Genomic DNA, 17,507 nt, shown 5'->3' with positions numbered 1-17,507 from the left:
GTCATACTGCTTATCTACAAACCTCCAAGTAGCAAATAAAGCTTCACAAAATACTTTAAGCTGTATTACAGATGAAGTTATAGTCAGAGAGCAAGAAGAGTCATCATAAAAGCAACTATCTTCTAAGCATAATCAGTAAATATTTGAGGTTTCTCAAACATCAAGTCTAAAGATACCTAAGTGTGCACAGATGTGTGTATCTCTACACCTGAATTTAGTCAATAAGCATCTGGTGAATAGCTATTATGTGCCAGGTACTAGTCTAGGCATAGATGTGTATGTACATTTTTTGGTGTCCTCGGTTTTTTGTTTTTTGTTTTTTTTTTTTTTCTTTTTTTTCCGGAGCTGGGGACAGAACCCAGGGCCTTGTGCTTGCTAGGCAAGCGCTCTACCACTGAGCTAAATCCCCAACCCCGGTTTTTTGTTTCTGAGACAGGGTCTCACTTTACACTTTATAGCCCTGGCTGTCCTGGAAGCTCACTATCTAGATCAGGCTACCCTTGAATTTACAGAGATCTACCTGTGTCTGCCTCCTGAATGCTGGGATTAAAGACATGCACCACCACACCTGTCATCTTCCTCTTCCTCCTCTTCTTCCTTTTTCTCCTCCTCCTCCTTCTTGTTTTTTAACCCTAACACTTATAAGTGTTTTGTCTGCATGATGTATATTTATACACCATTTGCATGCCTAGGGCCATGGAGGCCAGAAAAGGAAGTAAGATCCCCTGGATCTGAAATTATTATAGGTACTTGTCACCTGGACCTCTGGCATAGCAAGCCAGTGCTCTAAAACAGAGCCTCCAACCTCTCCAACCCTTTCCTTTGTACTTAAATATCTTTTAGTTAGAGAGGAACAGTATCTAAACCATGTAGTGTTTTGCCTACAGCACCCAGAAAAATGCCCAGAGGCCACTGCCAAAAAGCAATGGCCTCTAGACAAAAACTAGAAAATCTACCATGTTATCCCAACTGGACTCAAGGACTCTGCTTCTTTCCTGTGACAAAGAATGACCTAGTTGTGCTCAGATTCAAAGGCTACTTACTGTCTAATTCTGTACCAAATCTTTTTTATTTTTAAAAATGTAAAATTTTACAAGGTTGCCATCCCCTTTCCATATATCAACTGATTTCTCCTTTTCACCACATCATTACGCTCATCATACAAATATGACTGAATATTTTATCTTGTAAAATCATTCTCAATATAACATGCCGCTTCTAGCATATTTGTCTGGTACCACTTGTAGAAATGTGCTTCAAAAGGCAATCTTCTTTTACGTATCCACCATCTCCCAGTATCTCTGCAATCATTGTGCTATAGCTTTCTATTAAAAAGGTTTGTGAATGGGTGTGGTGTCATATCTCTTTACTCCCAGCACTTGGGTAGCAGAGTTAAGTGTACATAGTAAGAAGACCCTGTCTAAAAAGCAAGAAAACAAACAAAAACAGTTTTTAAAAAGGTTGTCATCAACAAGAATGGCTGTCAAATCTAATGCTTGGAATAGAACTTAACTATGTTAAATAAAAAGCAGAAATTTAGAAGTGCAAACCATATCTGAGATCATACTACATTAACTGAGACCAACAGCATTTAAGATACTGCAGAACCTTATGGCATAGCAGTAGAAGCAATATAAAATGGAACAACAAAACAAATACTGCACTATGTAGTCACAGTCCTTGAAGCAGGAAGAAAGAAGAGAACAGAAAAGAATATGAGTGCTGTAAATAACTGAAAGGTTTTACTAACTTGGTAGAAACTATGAATCATAATCCCAAGCTCAATAAACCTCAAGTACAAGAAAAGAATAACATGCATATAGATTATTCAAGCTAAACCACCTACAAGTTAGAATCTATAACCAGAGGGGAAGCTAAGCATGGTAATACTTGAATCCCAGAGGTAGCAGAAGCAGGAGGACATTGCTGTCCAGGCCAGCCTGGGCTCTGTAGTGAGGCCCTATTTAAACAAACAAAACAGGAAAGCACTGTGGTGTTTGTCAGTAGTTCCAGATACCTTGAGAAGCTGAGGCAGGGGGGATAACTGGGATTCTAGCTACAATGGGTAACAAAGCAAGATAGTATCTCCCACTACACACAAATTGTTTTAGGTACACAGCAAAAAAGTACTGAAGGAAACAGGTAACACAGAAAGAATTGGCATCAGATAGAAAGCTCAGCCAACAGAAAGAAATGACAAGTAAAAGAATGCTAACTGCATGGGAAGGGTTTTTTTTATCTTCTTTATTTAATAGTGATTAAAGATAATAAGACAGGCATGCATAGTGAGACACACAATCTACCATTCAGGAGACTGTGGCAAGAGGATCAGACCTTCAAGGTCATTCTTGACTATTACAGAGAGTCTGAGGTCAGCCTGGGTCATAGATGCTGAGTTGGGTAGGGTACAGGGAAGAGTATAGAGAAAATTAAAGGGAGATGGGAAGTGTTGGGCGAGATACCCTTGAAAACCTTCCATTATTGATGTTAATATTATGGTTAAAGTATGACTGGGTTCATGGGAAATCCCCAGCTAGCTGCACAAGACTAATACAAATCTGGTGGTCAGGATGAATAATGATATGATAAAGCTCTGACCTTGCTGAGAAATACATCTGACGTCAAGATGCCCAATGTGGTGACCTGTAACCTTTCTGAGAAACCAACATCCTGCTGACTAATAGATATGACAAACCTGTAACCTTTCTGAGAAACCAGCATCCTGTTGACATCAGCTGACCACATAAATACTGTGTCCTTGGCCTGTGTAAATGTTTCACACTTCCCCCCTCCCTCTTGTTACCCCTGTTAAGAGTATAAATTCAGCCTTGGGAAAAAATAAAACTGTCGCCTTGATCAGATTCTTGTCTTGGCGTCCTTCTTCACATCTCTTGTTCCCCATTCTCTTCCAGGTACCGTCTGCACCCTCATTGACCAGGGAAGGAGAAAGAGGACCCATTCCAGTTTCTCACCAGAACCAGTAATTCCAGCACCATTAACAACATTTACTGGGAGGCTGTTTACATAGAGACAATACTCCTTTATATAAAGCTATTTTCAAATAAAAATGTTAAAATGGCAAAGGACCTTTTGAGAGTGGGGGGCATTCTCCGTATAGCCTTGGCTGTTCTGGAACTCACTCTGTAGACCAGGCTGGCCTCAAACTCAGCCTGCCTCTGCTTCCCAAGTGCTCGGATTAAAGACTTATGTTGCTGCCACCACCACCACCACCACCACTGCCCAGTGCAATGAACCATTTTCAAGTGCTGAGCATACAAGACTTCTGAATATGGCCCTATTCTTTACACAGATATAAACTAGAAATTTTCTAGAAATATCACAAACAAGTCTATAAACCTTGGTTTCTAGACTTTCCTTTTTTTTTTTCTTTCCGGAGCTGAGGACCGAACCCAGGGCCTTATGCTTGGTAGGCAAGCACTCTACTAAGTTTCTAGACTTTCTAACTCAAACAGAATTAACCCACAAATTAGTAACATGTAGAAAAATCTCTCAAATACTTGAGAACTATAAAACATTACAAAAAAAAACCTTGAAAATAAACTATAAAATGTAATTAAAATACAAAATATTAAAAATTTGTGATGCTTTAAAAGAATATTTATATTAAAAAAGTAAGGAGGGCTGGGGATTTAGCTCAGTGGTAGAGCGCTTGCCTAGCAAGTGCAAGGCCCTGGGTTCAGTCCCCAGCTCCGAAAAAAAGAATAAAAAAAAAAAAAAAGTAAGGAAAGCCATACTTTAGTGATATTACTACTTTCCACTTCATGAAAAAAAGTTTTTTTTTAAAGATTTATTTATTATATATGTACACTGAAGCTGTCTCCAGACACAACAGAAGAGGGCGTCAGATCTCATTACAGATGGTTGTGAGCCACCATGTGGTTGCTGGGAATTGAACTCAGGACCTCTGGAAGAGCAGTCAGTGCTCTTAACCGCTGAGCCATCTCTCCAGCCCGGAAAGAAAAGGTTTTTAAGATGAAGGCAGAAGAAAAAGTATAAAAAATTATGGTAGAAATGAAAACAGGAAAACTAGGGAAGAATCTAGAAAGAGCTAACAGAAAAGAACAAATTATCAACATTAAAAGCAGAAATATAAGATACTAAATAAATGAGGGTATTATGAAAAGCTTACATCAAATTTGATAACATCATTGGCAATTAATACACAAAATGGAAGTCCAGGAACACAGCTCAGTTAGTAGAGAGCTCGTCTAACATTCAGGAAGTCTTAGGCTCCACACTAGCCTCACAAACCCGGCAATAACAACTGTAACCCCAACTCTCAAAGGTCGAGGCACAAGGATCAGGAGTTCTATGTTATTCTCAGCTACATACCAAGCTGGAGCCAGCCTGGGATTTAAGAAACCATATCTCAATAAAGGAGAAAGAGGGGAGGAGAAAGAGAATAAAAAAGGAAATCTACTTTGAAAGATACAAACTACCAAACTCATTGAAAAAGAAATAGCATAGTGTCACACACCTTTAATCTCAGCACTGTAGAAGCAAAGGCAAGCGGATCTCTTTGAGTTCTAGGTCATCCCAGTGTACATAGAAAGTTCCAGACTAGCTCCAATTACATTGAGACCTTGTCTCAATAAATAACAGATAGACAGACAGACAGACAGTTACCTCTGGCCTACATGTGCAGAGACTCTGAGCACAATAGATGAAACAAAAAGCTACTATGCACTTGCTCTTGCAAAGCTGCAGCCGCAGCACCGAGACACAGTCAATACACAAAATCTGCAACCACAAACTGGAACCTTTGGCAGGGGCCTGAGATAAGGGGGAACTTGTGTTTTGAGAATGGAGAGAGTTTGCTGTGACTGGCATGAGAAAGAAGACAGAGTGGATGGTGTGAAGACAAGTGGATTCTGAGAGATTATTGAAGAAATCAACAGAAGACTGAGGTGATCTGAAACCTTAGTGAGCACAAGGGGCTTGGATGCTGGTACCAGCTTCACTAAGATGCAGCGACATCAGGAGCCTGACTCTTTATATCATCCTATTGGTTCTAAGCAGTGGTGTTGGAAGGGCCCTGAAGCAGACCTTGGAGAACGTTTTACCATGTAGACCTCCATGGTCCAGAAGAGCGATAATGCTAGCTTAGACTATGGCAGTGGAGATGAGGATACAGAGAAATGAAAAAACAGGAGGGTAGGTACCCTTCTAGGAAGGGAAGAAATTGAAGCTTTTTAGTTAAAAAAAAAAAAAAGGATTTATCCTCACAGTCCTTTTTAAAAATTACCTTTATACTTTTATTTCTATTGTGCAGATGTATATACAAACCATGTTGCACTTGTGGAAATCAGAGGACCTTTATTCCTTTAATACCAGTGCTTGGGAGAGAAAGGCAAGCAGATCTCTGAGTTTAAGACCAGCCTAGTCTACAGAGTGAGATCCAGCAAAGCCAGGGCTAAAAAGAGGACAACCTGTGGGAGTCAGTTTTCTTCTACTATGTAGGTCCCAGGAATCAAACTCAGGTTATCAAGCTTGGTAGCAAGTACCTTACTGCTAAGCCATTCGTTGGTCTCAGTCCTTGTTTTGATATTCTCATATTTGTTAAACACATTGGTGACTTTTGTTTTGTTTTGTTTTGTTTTGTTTTGTTTGTTTGTTTAGACAAGGCTTCTCCGTGTTGTTCTCCCTGGTTGTCCTGAAACTCACTCTGTAGACTAGGGTGGCCTCAAACTCACAGAGATCCACCTACCTCTTCCTCCCAAGTGCTGAGATTAAAGTCATGTGCTGCCAGCCACTGCCCAGCATTGGTGATTTTTCTTGCTGTCACAAAAATCCCTGGCCAAAGCAACTTAAGGAAATTATAATATATATGATGGATACAGTTACCTAACCTTATGTGATGGATACAGTCACCTAACCTTATGTGATGGAGACAGTTACCTAACCTTATATGATGGATACAGTCAAAATACCAGTGAAATAAAGAAGCACAAAATTACCTTCAAGTTGTATGTATAATGTCTATATAAAACATCAGTCAATTTTGTGTTCATACTTCAGTTCAGGGTGCCCATTTCCTATATGTAAGTCTTTCAAAAAATTTAAAGTACCTTTTACTTAAAATTTTAAGTCTGAAACACTTCAGATTCCAAACATATGGAATTATGCAACCCATAGAGGAATAGCCAATAAACACAAGAAAAAAGATAGTTCATTATCATCAGTCTTAAAGGAAGTATAAGTTAAGATAAAAATGGCATACCTCTAATGCACCTGCTAAAATGGGTAAAAGCAAATAGATCAACAATGCTAGGCTGAAGTCACAGACAGAACAAGTGGACTGACTACTGCACACTGCTGAGTGGTAGGAAGGGGAAAGCGAGTGCTTCAGCTGCTCTAAAGAACAGTGCTCAGGGCTGGAGAGGTGGCTCAGGGGGTTAAGAGCACTGACTGCTCTTCCAGAGGACCTGAGTTCAATTCCCAGCAACCACATGGTGGCTCACAACCATCTGTAATGGGATCCGATGCCCTCTTCTGGTGTGTCTGAGGGCAGCTACAGTGTACTCATACATAAAATAAATATTTTAAAAAAAGAGAGAGAGAGAACAGTGCTCATCATCTTAAGAGTGGAATAGACATTTACCACACAATTCATCAACTCCACCATATCATTAGCATTTACCCATGAGGAAAAAAAAACATAAGTTTACAACATCTATAATAATGTTTACAGATATTTAACAGCCTAAAAGTGAAGATAGATAGCTTTTATATTCATTAACAACTAAGTGGATAAAGAAATTTTGGTATTTTCATTAAAAGCTTTCTAAGAGGAAGAAAAACTTTAGTGATATACTCAAGAACAGGGAAGACAGCTTGTTTTCATGGGCCTAAGTTCTAACTCCAGTGTGCGCATGTGTGTGTGTGTGTGCGCGCGCACACACACACACACACACACACACACACACACACACACACACACAGATGGTTGTGATGACAACAGTAAGATCACTGAGGCTTGCTGCCTACTAGCCTCTCAGAAAAGTAATGAGCTCAAGATTCAGAGAAAGTCTACATCCAGGGAGTAAGGCAGAAAACCATATAAGAAGAAGACATCAACTGTCTACCTCTACCCTCTACACACATGAATGGATGTGTATACCTTCCCATACATGTGTACACACACAAACATACATTTTCTTAAAAGTTCAAGATCATTCATTATAAGCTATACAGAGTTCATAGACAGTATGGCCTACATGAACCACTGTGTCAAAAAGTAAGAAACAGCTGGGTGCTAGGGCACGCACCCCAGCACTTGGGAGGCAGAGGCAGTTATATCTGAGTTCAAGACCAGCTTGGTCTACAGAGCAAGTTCCAGGAGAGCTGTTTTGGGGGAAAAAGAAAAAAAAGGACAATAATAAAGGAAACCACTGATGTAGACCCCAGCTCCCAAACCCAAAAGCACAGGATGTGCACTCCTTCACATACATACGCACAAACATATACACTGTTCAAAACTAGTATTTGCCCATATTTAAAAAAAAAAGAAGAGGGCTTGTGAGAGGATTCAATGGAAAAGGTGCTTGTGGCCAAGCCTGACAATCTGTGTTCCATCCCTGACACCAGATGGTGGTGGAAGGAATCAGCTAATAGCACACACCACACATATCATGCACACATCACACACACACACACACACACACACACACACACACACACACACTAAAAAATGTTTATAGTACTGAAAACTGATGGTAACTTAAACACTAAAGAGAAATGGCTAAGTAAAGTCAGATAATTTATACTTTAGATGAATTCAGAAGGTATTAAATCCTTCTAAGTAAATAACATGGCAAGAGCTCCAAGACCACTGTTCACAGACCACTGCTCACAGACCGACGCTACAGAACAGTTTGTCTGAATGAAATAACATATTTATATGGAGTGAGCATACACTTATGAGTTGTACACATGCATACACATGGTATGAAAAGGTGTTCAAAGACACATGAAATTGGATGACCTAGAAAACAAAAACGGGACAAGTTGATATTAGGAGTCCTGAGCAAACTTTTACATAAAAATGTATTTTTGTCTGATTGTTTTAGGGGGGATTTTTTAATTCTGAAAATGTAGCCAGATTGGCCTTAACCCCTTGTTCCTCATGTCTTTGCTTCCATAGTTCTGGGGACCACTTACCAACCTTTTATACTGTTTTTTTTTAATTTTTATATTGTTTACATATAAATTCATGTTTAAAAAATTAATCTACAGAGTTTAGATGGGCTGAAAACTGTTGTGTGAGGGCTCTTTCATAAGATGTAACTATGTTTGTGGCTAGGTTCTGAGGCTCCTCAGAAAACAACCTAAATAGCCCTAGCCACCTTCTGTCTAACATACCATGAATGTACATTAACAACAATGCCTTTTCTCTAACTCTCCCCATATTGCCTTCCAAACTTTAAGTACCTCTCAGTCAAAGATGCTCTCAATTCTATTATTATTTTAAAATGTCTTCATAGAAATCATTACTACTTAAAATTACTTATTTGTTTGTTTGTTTGTTTGTTTATTGTGTTTCCCAGCAGGGAATGGCAAGACAATTTCGAATTCATGTAATTTTAGTTGAGTCATTTAGAGTTTTCTTACATCAAAGACACATTTTATTTACTTACCTTAGTTGGAAAAGGAAATTTGGAAGGTTCTGTTTTGCATGGTGTATGAATAGCCGTTAGAGGGGGAGGCCATGAGTGCGTCATCTCCTGAAATGTAATTATTACAGTTTGTTTTCAACCAGGATAAGGTTACAAATCTATACAGCTAAAAACCAGATTTTACTTAGAAATACTGGTTTTATCAATTTTCCAAAACTATGCATAGTGAGCCAATGGATATTAATAAAGCACAACTGTGTGCAAGTGGTATGGCTGGCAATGGGGCAGGAAATAACAAGTCCTCTCTGACTTTAAGGGGTATACGGGTAGAATGATGAAATCTGTGAACAGTTATAGAAACCAGCTTGTAATGAAATACAAGGGCTGAGCTGTTTTGCTTGCTTGTTTTTGAAACAGGGTCTTATTTTGTAGTCCAGGCTCCCTCAGCTTGCTAAGTCCACCAGAGAAGCCTTGAATTTGTGCTGATCCTCCTGTCTCCTGTCCTAAGTGCTAGATTAGAGGCATGAGCCACCATGCCTAATAAACTCATATTATGAAATGCTACTCAAAAAAGATCTTGCTGTGAGAATGGAAGGAAGAAGATGACAATGAAGAAAACACTAACATTAATCTTTACTATTAATAGATTAGAAACTATTATAAATGTTTTGCTTGTCAATCATTTCTTCAAACCTTGAGGTAGATATTATTCTAACTCTAAGATGAAACTGAGGCACAAGGCCAAACATTAATTACTCAAGGATGCGTGCTCAGTAAATAATGGACACGGAATTTCACTATAGGACATCTCACCTCGAGTTCACATGCTGACTGAAAACTTTAGTCATGTGAAGAAACAGAAGAGAGATTTCAAAAGCATATTAGGAAGAAAACAGGTAAGCAAGACCCTGGGGCTGAGTTTATTCAAGGCCTTCTATTTAATCACGCTATAAACAGCTGAGCACGGTGGCAGGTGCCTCTAATCTTGACTCTTGAGAGGAAGAATTCAAGGCAGTGGGGGCTAATGACACCCTGTGGGGGCTAAGAGGGAAAAAAGGCCCAAGTAAATCTAGATAACAACGTGTATATCAGAGGATCAATGTGTATATCAGAGGTATTAATTAGAATAAGGGTATATTCTATTTCCAGCATTTTATTCAAACTTAGCCATTAGGTAAATTTAAGGTGACTTGTGATTCCTAGAAATTTATTCTGTGGCTCTAACCACGGTTATATAAAGATATGTTAAGAGATTCCAAGGACTCATAGATAAAAAATGTTTAAAGCGCTGATATCCAGCAACACAGTATTGATTAAACAAATTAGCAGACAGACAAAAAATGGATCACCAGACAGACATTAAAATGAGAAATTCAACTATGACATGGAATGACGTCTATAGTTTATTAGTATCAAACACAAATCACAGCCTACACCCCAGTCAATATTTATATAGGAAAAGTCACATGTCTGGCTACTTCTGGGCAACAGAATGACAGAAGGGGGAAGAAACAGTGTCTACTACAACCTCTTACAAGCAGCCTCTTGCATGGACAGAGAGGGAGGTGGGCACAAAGCCCCACCCCAAGCTGAGGAGCTACTGACAACAGATAGCAAGCTGCTGGGAGACAGAGTCAGGGTGTGGCTCTTGGAAGGTCGGCCAAACCCAGTGGTTGGCCATATATCCAAGAGTATATGAGCAGCACAAACTGGGAAAGAGAAAAAAAGACCTAAAATTGAGTGGGTAGGGAAGGGGCAGTTGGGAAGTGAGCATGATCAAAATACATTATACAAAATATACAAAGAACTAATAAAAATGCAGAAAAACAAAAACCAACAATAACAGCAACAATAAAGCACAGGCCACTTGCATGTAATTGCTCTCTATTCTCTTAAAACTCCTGTATTATTTCCTATACCCTGCTCTACAAGGCCAGCTTAAATCATTGCCATACTGCTAACACTTGACACATAATAGGTGAATAACTGACAAAGGTATTTTTTCAATAAACATATATTCTTTTCAGACAGATTTCTTCCTTATGTTCATAAGAGTTCCTAGACACGGTGAGATTGCAAGTTGAATGGAAATAAAAACCTATGAAAGGAACATGGAAACTTATGCACCTCAGGTTTCTAGTATTGGCATTTCACAAATCAAATAGCAAAATATCAAGCTGGCTGGGCACTAAAACACTCAAGGACACGTGTCAAATCATTCATAAAAAAATGTAGGCTAGGGGTTGGGGATTTAGCTCAGTGGTAGAGCACTTGCCTAGCAAGCACAAGGCCCTGGGTTCGGTCCCCAGCTCCAAAAAAAAGAAGAAAAAAAAATGTAGGCTAAATATTTAGTAAGAACAAAAAGACAAAGAAAGTCTTCCAGGTACTGCTAAAACTTCAGGGGGAAACATGGATGTTCCCTTAGAAAACACACACACACACACACACACACCACCCAAACAAAGCCAAACAAAAACAATAACAAAACACGTATATATTAGCCTTTCTTATGCACAAGACTCTGTGTGTGTGAGTGCTTGGGATTGAAGAGATTTCTCAGTGATTAAGAGCACTGGCTGTTCTTCCAAAATACCTAGGTTCAATCCCCAGCCCAGCACTTACATGACAACTCACAACTATAATTCCAACTGCAGTGGACCTGACAGCTCCTTCTGACATATTTGGGCAACACACACACACAGTGCACAAACATATATGCAGACAAGACATCAATTAAATAAATAAGTTTGGGGAGGGGGGTGAGGGAAAAAATGGTGGCCTGACAGAAGAAGAAGTAAAATTTCCCTGAGATTCACAGAAGACACCTAAGCATGTACTAGTATACAGAGACAGGAGAGAAGTGCTTCAAGGAATTTCACTTTAAGGAGGTGATAACATCGCATGGGGAGCTCTACTACCAGCGCAAGGTGAGGCAAGAGGACAGACGTCCAAAGCTAGCACCCACTGTAAGAAAGCCTATTTTTAAAAAAGAAAAAGTATGGTTCAGGAAAGCTAGTTTGGCAAAGTGATCAGTCACAGCGGGAGAGCCGAGGATTGGCTATGGGATGTGTGAGACGTTACAGCCTTCCTCTGAATAGTGGCCTTAGTCATCTCAGTCTCAAGAGAGAGATGAGCCACTGATCACCTCTAGCAAACAAGTCACGCTACGAAGGCCGGGGACTAAAGAGAAGACTTGAAGCAATATACAAAGACAGTTGGGAGATTTTAAAGATAGAAACAAAAATAATTAAGACTGTTTGTAATGTTTGTTATTATTAGTATTAATAATAGTACTAGTACTACTACTTTGTGAGCTGGGCAGTGGTGGAGACACCTTTAATCCCAGCATACAAGAGGCAGAGGGAGGTGGGTCTCTGTGAGTTCAAGGCCAGCCTGGTCTACAGAGCAAGTTCCACGACAGCCAGGGCGACATACAGAAACCTTGTCTTCAAGTACTACAAAACAAAACAAAAAAGCAAGTGTGTGTGAGCATGTGGCTAGGGTACACATTTGATGTCAGAAAGTGCCAAGTGGAGGTGAGAATCCCACTGTGGACTCTGGAGGGTTGAATTCAGATTATCAGGCTGGTGTGGAAAACATTTTTTCCTGCTGAGCCATCTCACTGGCCCAAGTGAGGATTTTTAAAACTACTGAAGTTCATGTTGGAAGAAATGGAAAGAATTAAGATGTTCAAAGGAATTTTGAGTCTAAGCCTACTTTAACAGTTAAATAGAATACATAGAAGACACTAGAGATAATGAGGACCCCACACTTATAAGTATGGACGAACAGACTAAGGAAAGAGCTAAGAAACACAAACCAAAGCCTATAGAAGACCAAGGGGGAGAGAAGGACTGAACGGCGAGTTATCTGATAAAGCTGAGGATGGTAAACAAGGGGAGGAGGAGTATAAAAGAAAGAGAAGAGAAGCCACAGTAGTACCAAAGGAAGTAGGAAAGGTAGACAGGAAATCAAACAACGAAGCACAGTGACAAGGAAGAAATGAAGTTTTCCAAAGGAAAACTAAAACTCTCAAAAAGAAGAGACAAGAAAGAAAATGAGAACATGACTTCTCATATGCATTATACCCCAGGCAGAGGACAAGAGGAGGACATTAGAAAAACAGGCTCAGCACATGGTAAAGGGAGATTATAGCAGCTAAAGAAAGGAGTAGGAGGCTGGAGAGATGGCTCAGTGGTTAAGAGCACTGACTGCTCTTCCAGAGATCCTGAGTTCAAATCCCAGCAACCACATGGTGGCTCACAACCATCTGTAATGAGATCCAATGCCCTCTTCTAATGTGTCTGAAGACAGCTACAGTGTACTCATATACTAAATAAATAAATAAGTCTTAAAAAAAAAAAAGAAAGAAAGAAAGGAGTAGGAGATCCAATAGTGAGAACAGACCATAGGAAACAGCAAAGACAGGCAGTCTCAGAGGAAAATGCTATAAACCCAAGTACAGACAATAGTTCAGTAGCTTCCAAAAAGCAGTACAAGCTATGTGTAACTGATGTTTTCCTCTTAGGAGCAAAAAAGGAGTCACTGTCGCTCCCTAACTTTTCTTTCCTTCTCTCCAGCAGAGGAATGCACTGTCTTGGTTATGGTACTTTTCTGAGTGTGTCTAATAAACTGCAAGTCAATGCCTGGAGGACAGCTTTTCCATAGCATCTGAACAGAGTGTACAGGTGAATTACAAACCCAGTGCTGTCAGCAATGGCTTGGTAACTACTGAGCTCTTTGAAGTCTTTAAATCACTAGCTGATGAATCTAAGGAAATGTAGTTGTAATTTGTTTTTCCTCTTTTCCTAGGATTTATTTTATTTACACACAGTCAGCAAAGCACATGACTAGAACCTCAGAAAAGTCAGTTGTTTATGATGGACATGACATAGTCAAGCACACATATAAGCAATCTGTGTTACAAAGGAATTAAGGATATGAAACAAAGTTGGTAATACAGGCATCATAACTAAGTAGCATTATCAAAATAATTAAAAAGAAACTTACTTTAAGTATTTCATCCACACAGCTTACATCACCAGAAACTGATGCCTTAAGAGAAAAGAAATAGGCATTAGATTTGAAGTAATTTGTTGTTAGACCTTTAGTATTTATTAAACATATTAAAAACATTATTAGAAATTACATAAAATTTGAGGAATTATTATGATCTCATTATTTTAAGTCAGAACACTAGCTAGAATTTTTGAAATAACTTTCCTATACAAAACTTTAAAAAAATTTTATTTCATGTGATTGTTTTGGCTGAATATATGTATGTGCTATATGCTTGCCTAGTCCTGCAGAGGCCAGAGGAGGGCACTAAATTCCCCGGAACTGGAGTTTTAGACAGTTGTAAGCTATTGTGTTTATGCTAGGAGTAGAAGATGGACCCTCTTCTTCTAGAAGAGCAGCCAGTGCTCTGAACCACTGAGCCTTCTTTCTAGGCCCTAGATTTATTCATTGTTATTTTATGTGTATAGTGCTTTGTATGTATGTAGGTCTGTGCACTACATGTGTACCTAGTGCCTGTGGAAGCCAGAAGAGGAATATGATCCCCTGAAAGTGGAGTTAGGGACAGCTGTGAGCCACCATAAGGTTTTGGGAATTGAATTCAGATCCTCCAGAAGAACAGCCACTGTTCTTGGCCCTTAAACTATCTCTCAAACTTCTACAATTTTTTTTAGTGCAACTTTTTTTAGGTAATCAGACTTCCTTAAAATGTCTAAAGTTATTCATATACAAAATATAATATAAATTCGACTTAGTAAAATGAACTTTTGAAAGATTAGTGATACGGGCCACATATACATTTTTACCTAGTATTTTATAAACTGTAGAAGACAGACTGATAATTTTAAGGCATTAATAAAAATCAAAAAAAAAAACCCCAAAAACTCAAATTTAGTCCCAAAAATGATATATTTGGGGGTTGGGGATTTAGCTCAGTGGTAGAGCGCTTACCTAGTAAGCGCAAAGGCCCTGGGTTCGGTCCCCAGCTCCGGGAAAAAAAAAGAAAGACAAAAATGATATATTTGAAAAAAAAAAAGAACAAATTACCACTTCTCTTTGTGCCGGGAAGCACCACAAGTCCTCTGTAAGACGAGAAAGTGCCCTTAACCAGTAGCAATCTCTTCAAGCACCAAGATACTTTTTTATTTAATTCTATTATTGTCTATGTGCATGGTATATGTAAGGGTGGGCCCTGTGGGCAGGGGCTCAGAGAACAACTCATAGGAGTTGGTTGTCTCCTTCCCCTCTGAGACCCAGGCACTGAACAGGTCATCAGGTTTATACTTGATCCACTGAGCTGTGCTGCTGACTCCTAAATGTTATCAAACATCTTTATAACTGTGATTCCTAAATGTTATCAAACATCTTTATAACTGTGATGCCTTCTTCTGCCACTCTCAATTCTGAACTATGCCTTTTGTCTTTTCAACTTTTTTATTGTATAAACTACATTAAGAAATAAGCCTTGAAGTGCTGGGGAAATGTCTCAGTGGTTAAGAGAGTATACTGCCTATTCTTCCAGAGGACCCAGGTTTGACTCTCAGCAGTCACACGGCAGCTCACAACGTTTGTAACTCCAGCTCCTGGGGTTCTGAGCCCCTTTTCTGTTCTCTATGGACACTAGCATACACAAAGGTGCATCGTTACACTTTCAGGGCAGACACTCATACACATAAAACAATAAAATACATCTTGCCTATATGACAATGTTTTATTGAAACCTGTTATCCTGACAATTAAGTATATGTTAACAAAGAACAATTTCGGCTTAGTTCTTTGGTTATTCTGAATGTCAACTTTTATACACAGTTACAGTGGCTGTCTCAATGGTTTAGCTGTGAGCAAGGGAAAGCAGCATCAGAATGACACAGTATTATCATTTTTGTAGATTCAAAACTTCGAACATTTGTCACTATAAACTGACTTGCCTTTATCTGTAATGCTATAATAACAAAGGGAATTTTCTTTTTACGTAAAAAGAGGGGGGGCTGGAGAGATGGCTCAGCGGTTAAGAGTACCCGACTGCTCTTCCAGAGGTCCTGAGTTCAATTCCCAGCAACCACATAGTGGCTCACAACCATCTGTAAAGAGATCTGATGCCCTCTTCTGGTGTGTCTGAAGACAGCTACAGTGTACTTATATATAATAAATAAATAAATCTTTAAAAAAAAAAAAAAGAGGGGTTGGGGATTTAGCTCAGTGGTAGAGGCCCTGGGTTTAGTCCTCAGCTGGGGGGGTGGGGTGGGGAGTAGGGGGATTGGGAGGATTTTAAGTAAAAAGAAACAAGCTATACTATCCCATAAAACCAAAAGGAGGAAGTGTAAGCTATTGATAAATCATACTTTTAGTCTATAATTTGACTTGTCATTTTAATACTAGAAAAACTATGAGTGATATCTTCTCTATTATGAAAAAAGGAAAGTGCACAGCAATATGGATCCACTTGGGGGTCAATTCCCAAGTTGTTCTTTAAACCTTTCCTTCTTAAGCTTTTAAATTTTTTCTATTTCTTACTATTAAAGCAAAAAGACAGGTCCAACTCACTGAAACTCCTATGAATTACTTTCTCCAGACACAATGCTAAAACACTGTAAGTGTGAGACTTACATCCAGAGGTCGGGAAGGTATTTTCAGCTTGGTAAGATGTGCTTTGCTGCTGGGCTTCAGCTCAGTCATGTTACTACCATGAGACTGGCTGCTGTAGTGCTCAGAGGACAGCTTTGGTTCCACAGACTCCTGTCCATCCATGGGCCGTACATAGGCAGTGGGTTTCTGTAACATTGAACTAGATTTTGACATCAAAGAAGGTGGGAAAGACTGACTTGAATGTTGCCCACTTGAAAAAGGTACCCGGGAAGGAGAATCCCAGTTGGCATCAGGGTCCCGAGGTGATTTGGAGCGCTGATGTTCCTTGCTATGGTGGTCATTCCCATGAGACCTGGAATGACTAGAACTTAGTGAAGAAACAGCCTGGGGTTTTCCAGGGCTTGAGGATCGTGATTTGGAGTGCTCTGACCCGTGCTGGCCTTTTTTCCTGCTACTGCTGTAGGAGTCACGGTCATGCCTCTGGCTACTACCACTAGCGCCACTCCCACCTGCACTGCTCCGCTGGCTACTGTGTCCACTCTGCAAGCCAGAGGAGCGCTTCTGAGACTGAGAGGTGCTGGGTGCAGGTCCTACAGGAGTCCACTTGCTACTCTGATGAGATCCTCCATGTCTCTGTTCAAAAAAATTTGGGTTTGCTTTCTCGTCTGTTGTCGTCGGTACTGCAGGCTTGGGAATTGCAACAAGCTTTGGTATAGATCTGTCTCCTATGTAATCCTTCATTTCATCGTAGTTTCCAAGCATACTCTGAATACGACTTGATAACTTATCTTCTTTGCTAGTCTATAAACAAACAAAGCCAGGAAAGGAAAAAGTAAAATATAAAATTAGAATAATGTGAAACAAAGTATCTTCCAAACTTTATAATCTTTAGACAAAAGAGGTATTTTTAAAGATAAATCTCACTTTTTATATTAAAGTATCTACAAATAATCACCAAGTACACGCACGCACTGCGCGTGCGCGTGCGCATGTGCGCACACACACACACACACACACACACACCAACAAAAAACTAGAACTTCTCACACACTGGGTGAATTCTACCTCGGTCTCTACCACACATACTCTAAGTCCACATATATATTTCTTCTCATGGAAATGTCTTATTAAAAGTATCTGAAATTAAAAAACCCACCAAAAAAAGTATATGAAAATAACCATGCTAAAATACAAAAGGCTAAAGACTGCATTAAAATGAAACCAAGACAAAATAACCAGGGCTGGAGATGTAGCCCAGATGCTGGAGTG

The 17,507-nt window shown here is 39.5% G+C and overlaps 1 protein-coding gene across 3 annotated transcripts in view; it reads right to left on the bottom strand.

Moving 5' to 3' along the window:
* The window catches only part of Aff4 (ALF transcription elongation factor 4), an 80,027-nt gene that overhangs the window by 38,415 nt on the left and 24,105 nt on the right, over positions 1-17,507 (bottom strand). For 2 of the 3 annotated variants that reach the window (NM_001440093.1, NM_001107001.3), the window contains 3 exon segments: positions 8,658-8,744; positions 13,647-13,691; positions 16,260-17,039. In NM_001440093.1, coding sequence (NP_001427022.1) covers positions 8,658-8,744; positions 13,647-13,691; positions 16,260-17,039 — 912 coding nt within the window. 3 annotated transcript variants of the gene reach the window in all.

This window comes from Rattus norvegicus, chromosome 10 (assembly GCF_021556685.1).
Source record: "Rattus norvegicus strain SHRSP/BbbUtx chromosome 10, alternate assembly SHRSP_T2T, whole genome shotgun sequence".
Classification (NCBI taxonomy): Eukaryota; Metazoa; Chordata; class Mammalia; order Rodentia; family Muridae; genus Rattus; species Rattus norvegicus.
Note: the sequence above shows the minus strand (reverse complement) of the source record. Positions and strands in the feature narration are given on the sequence as shown.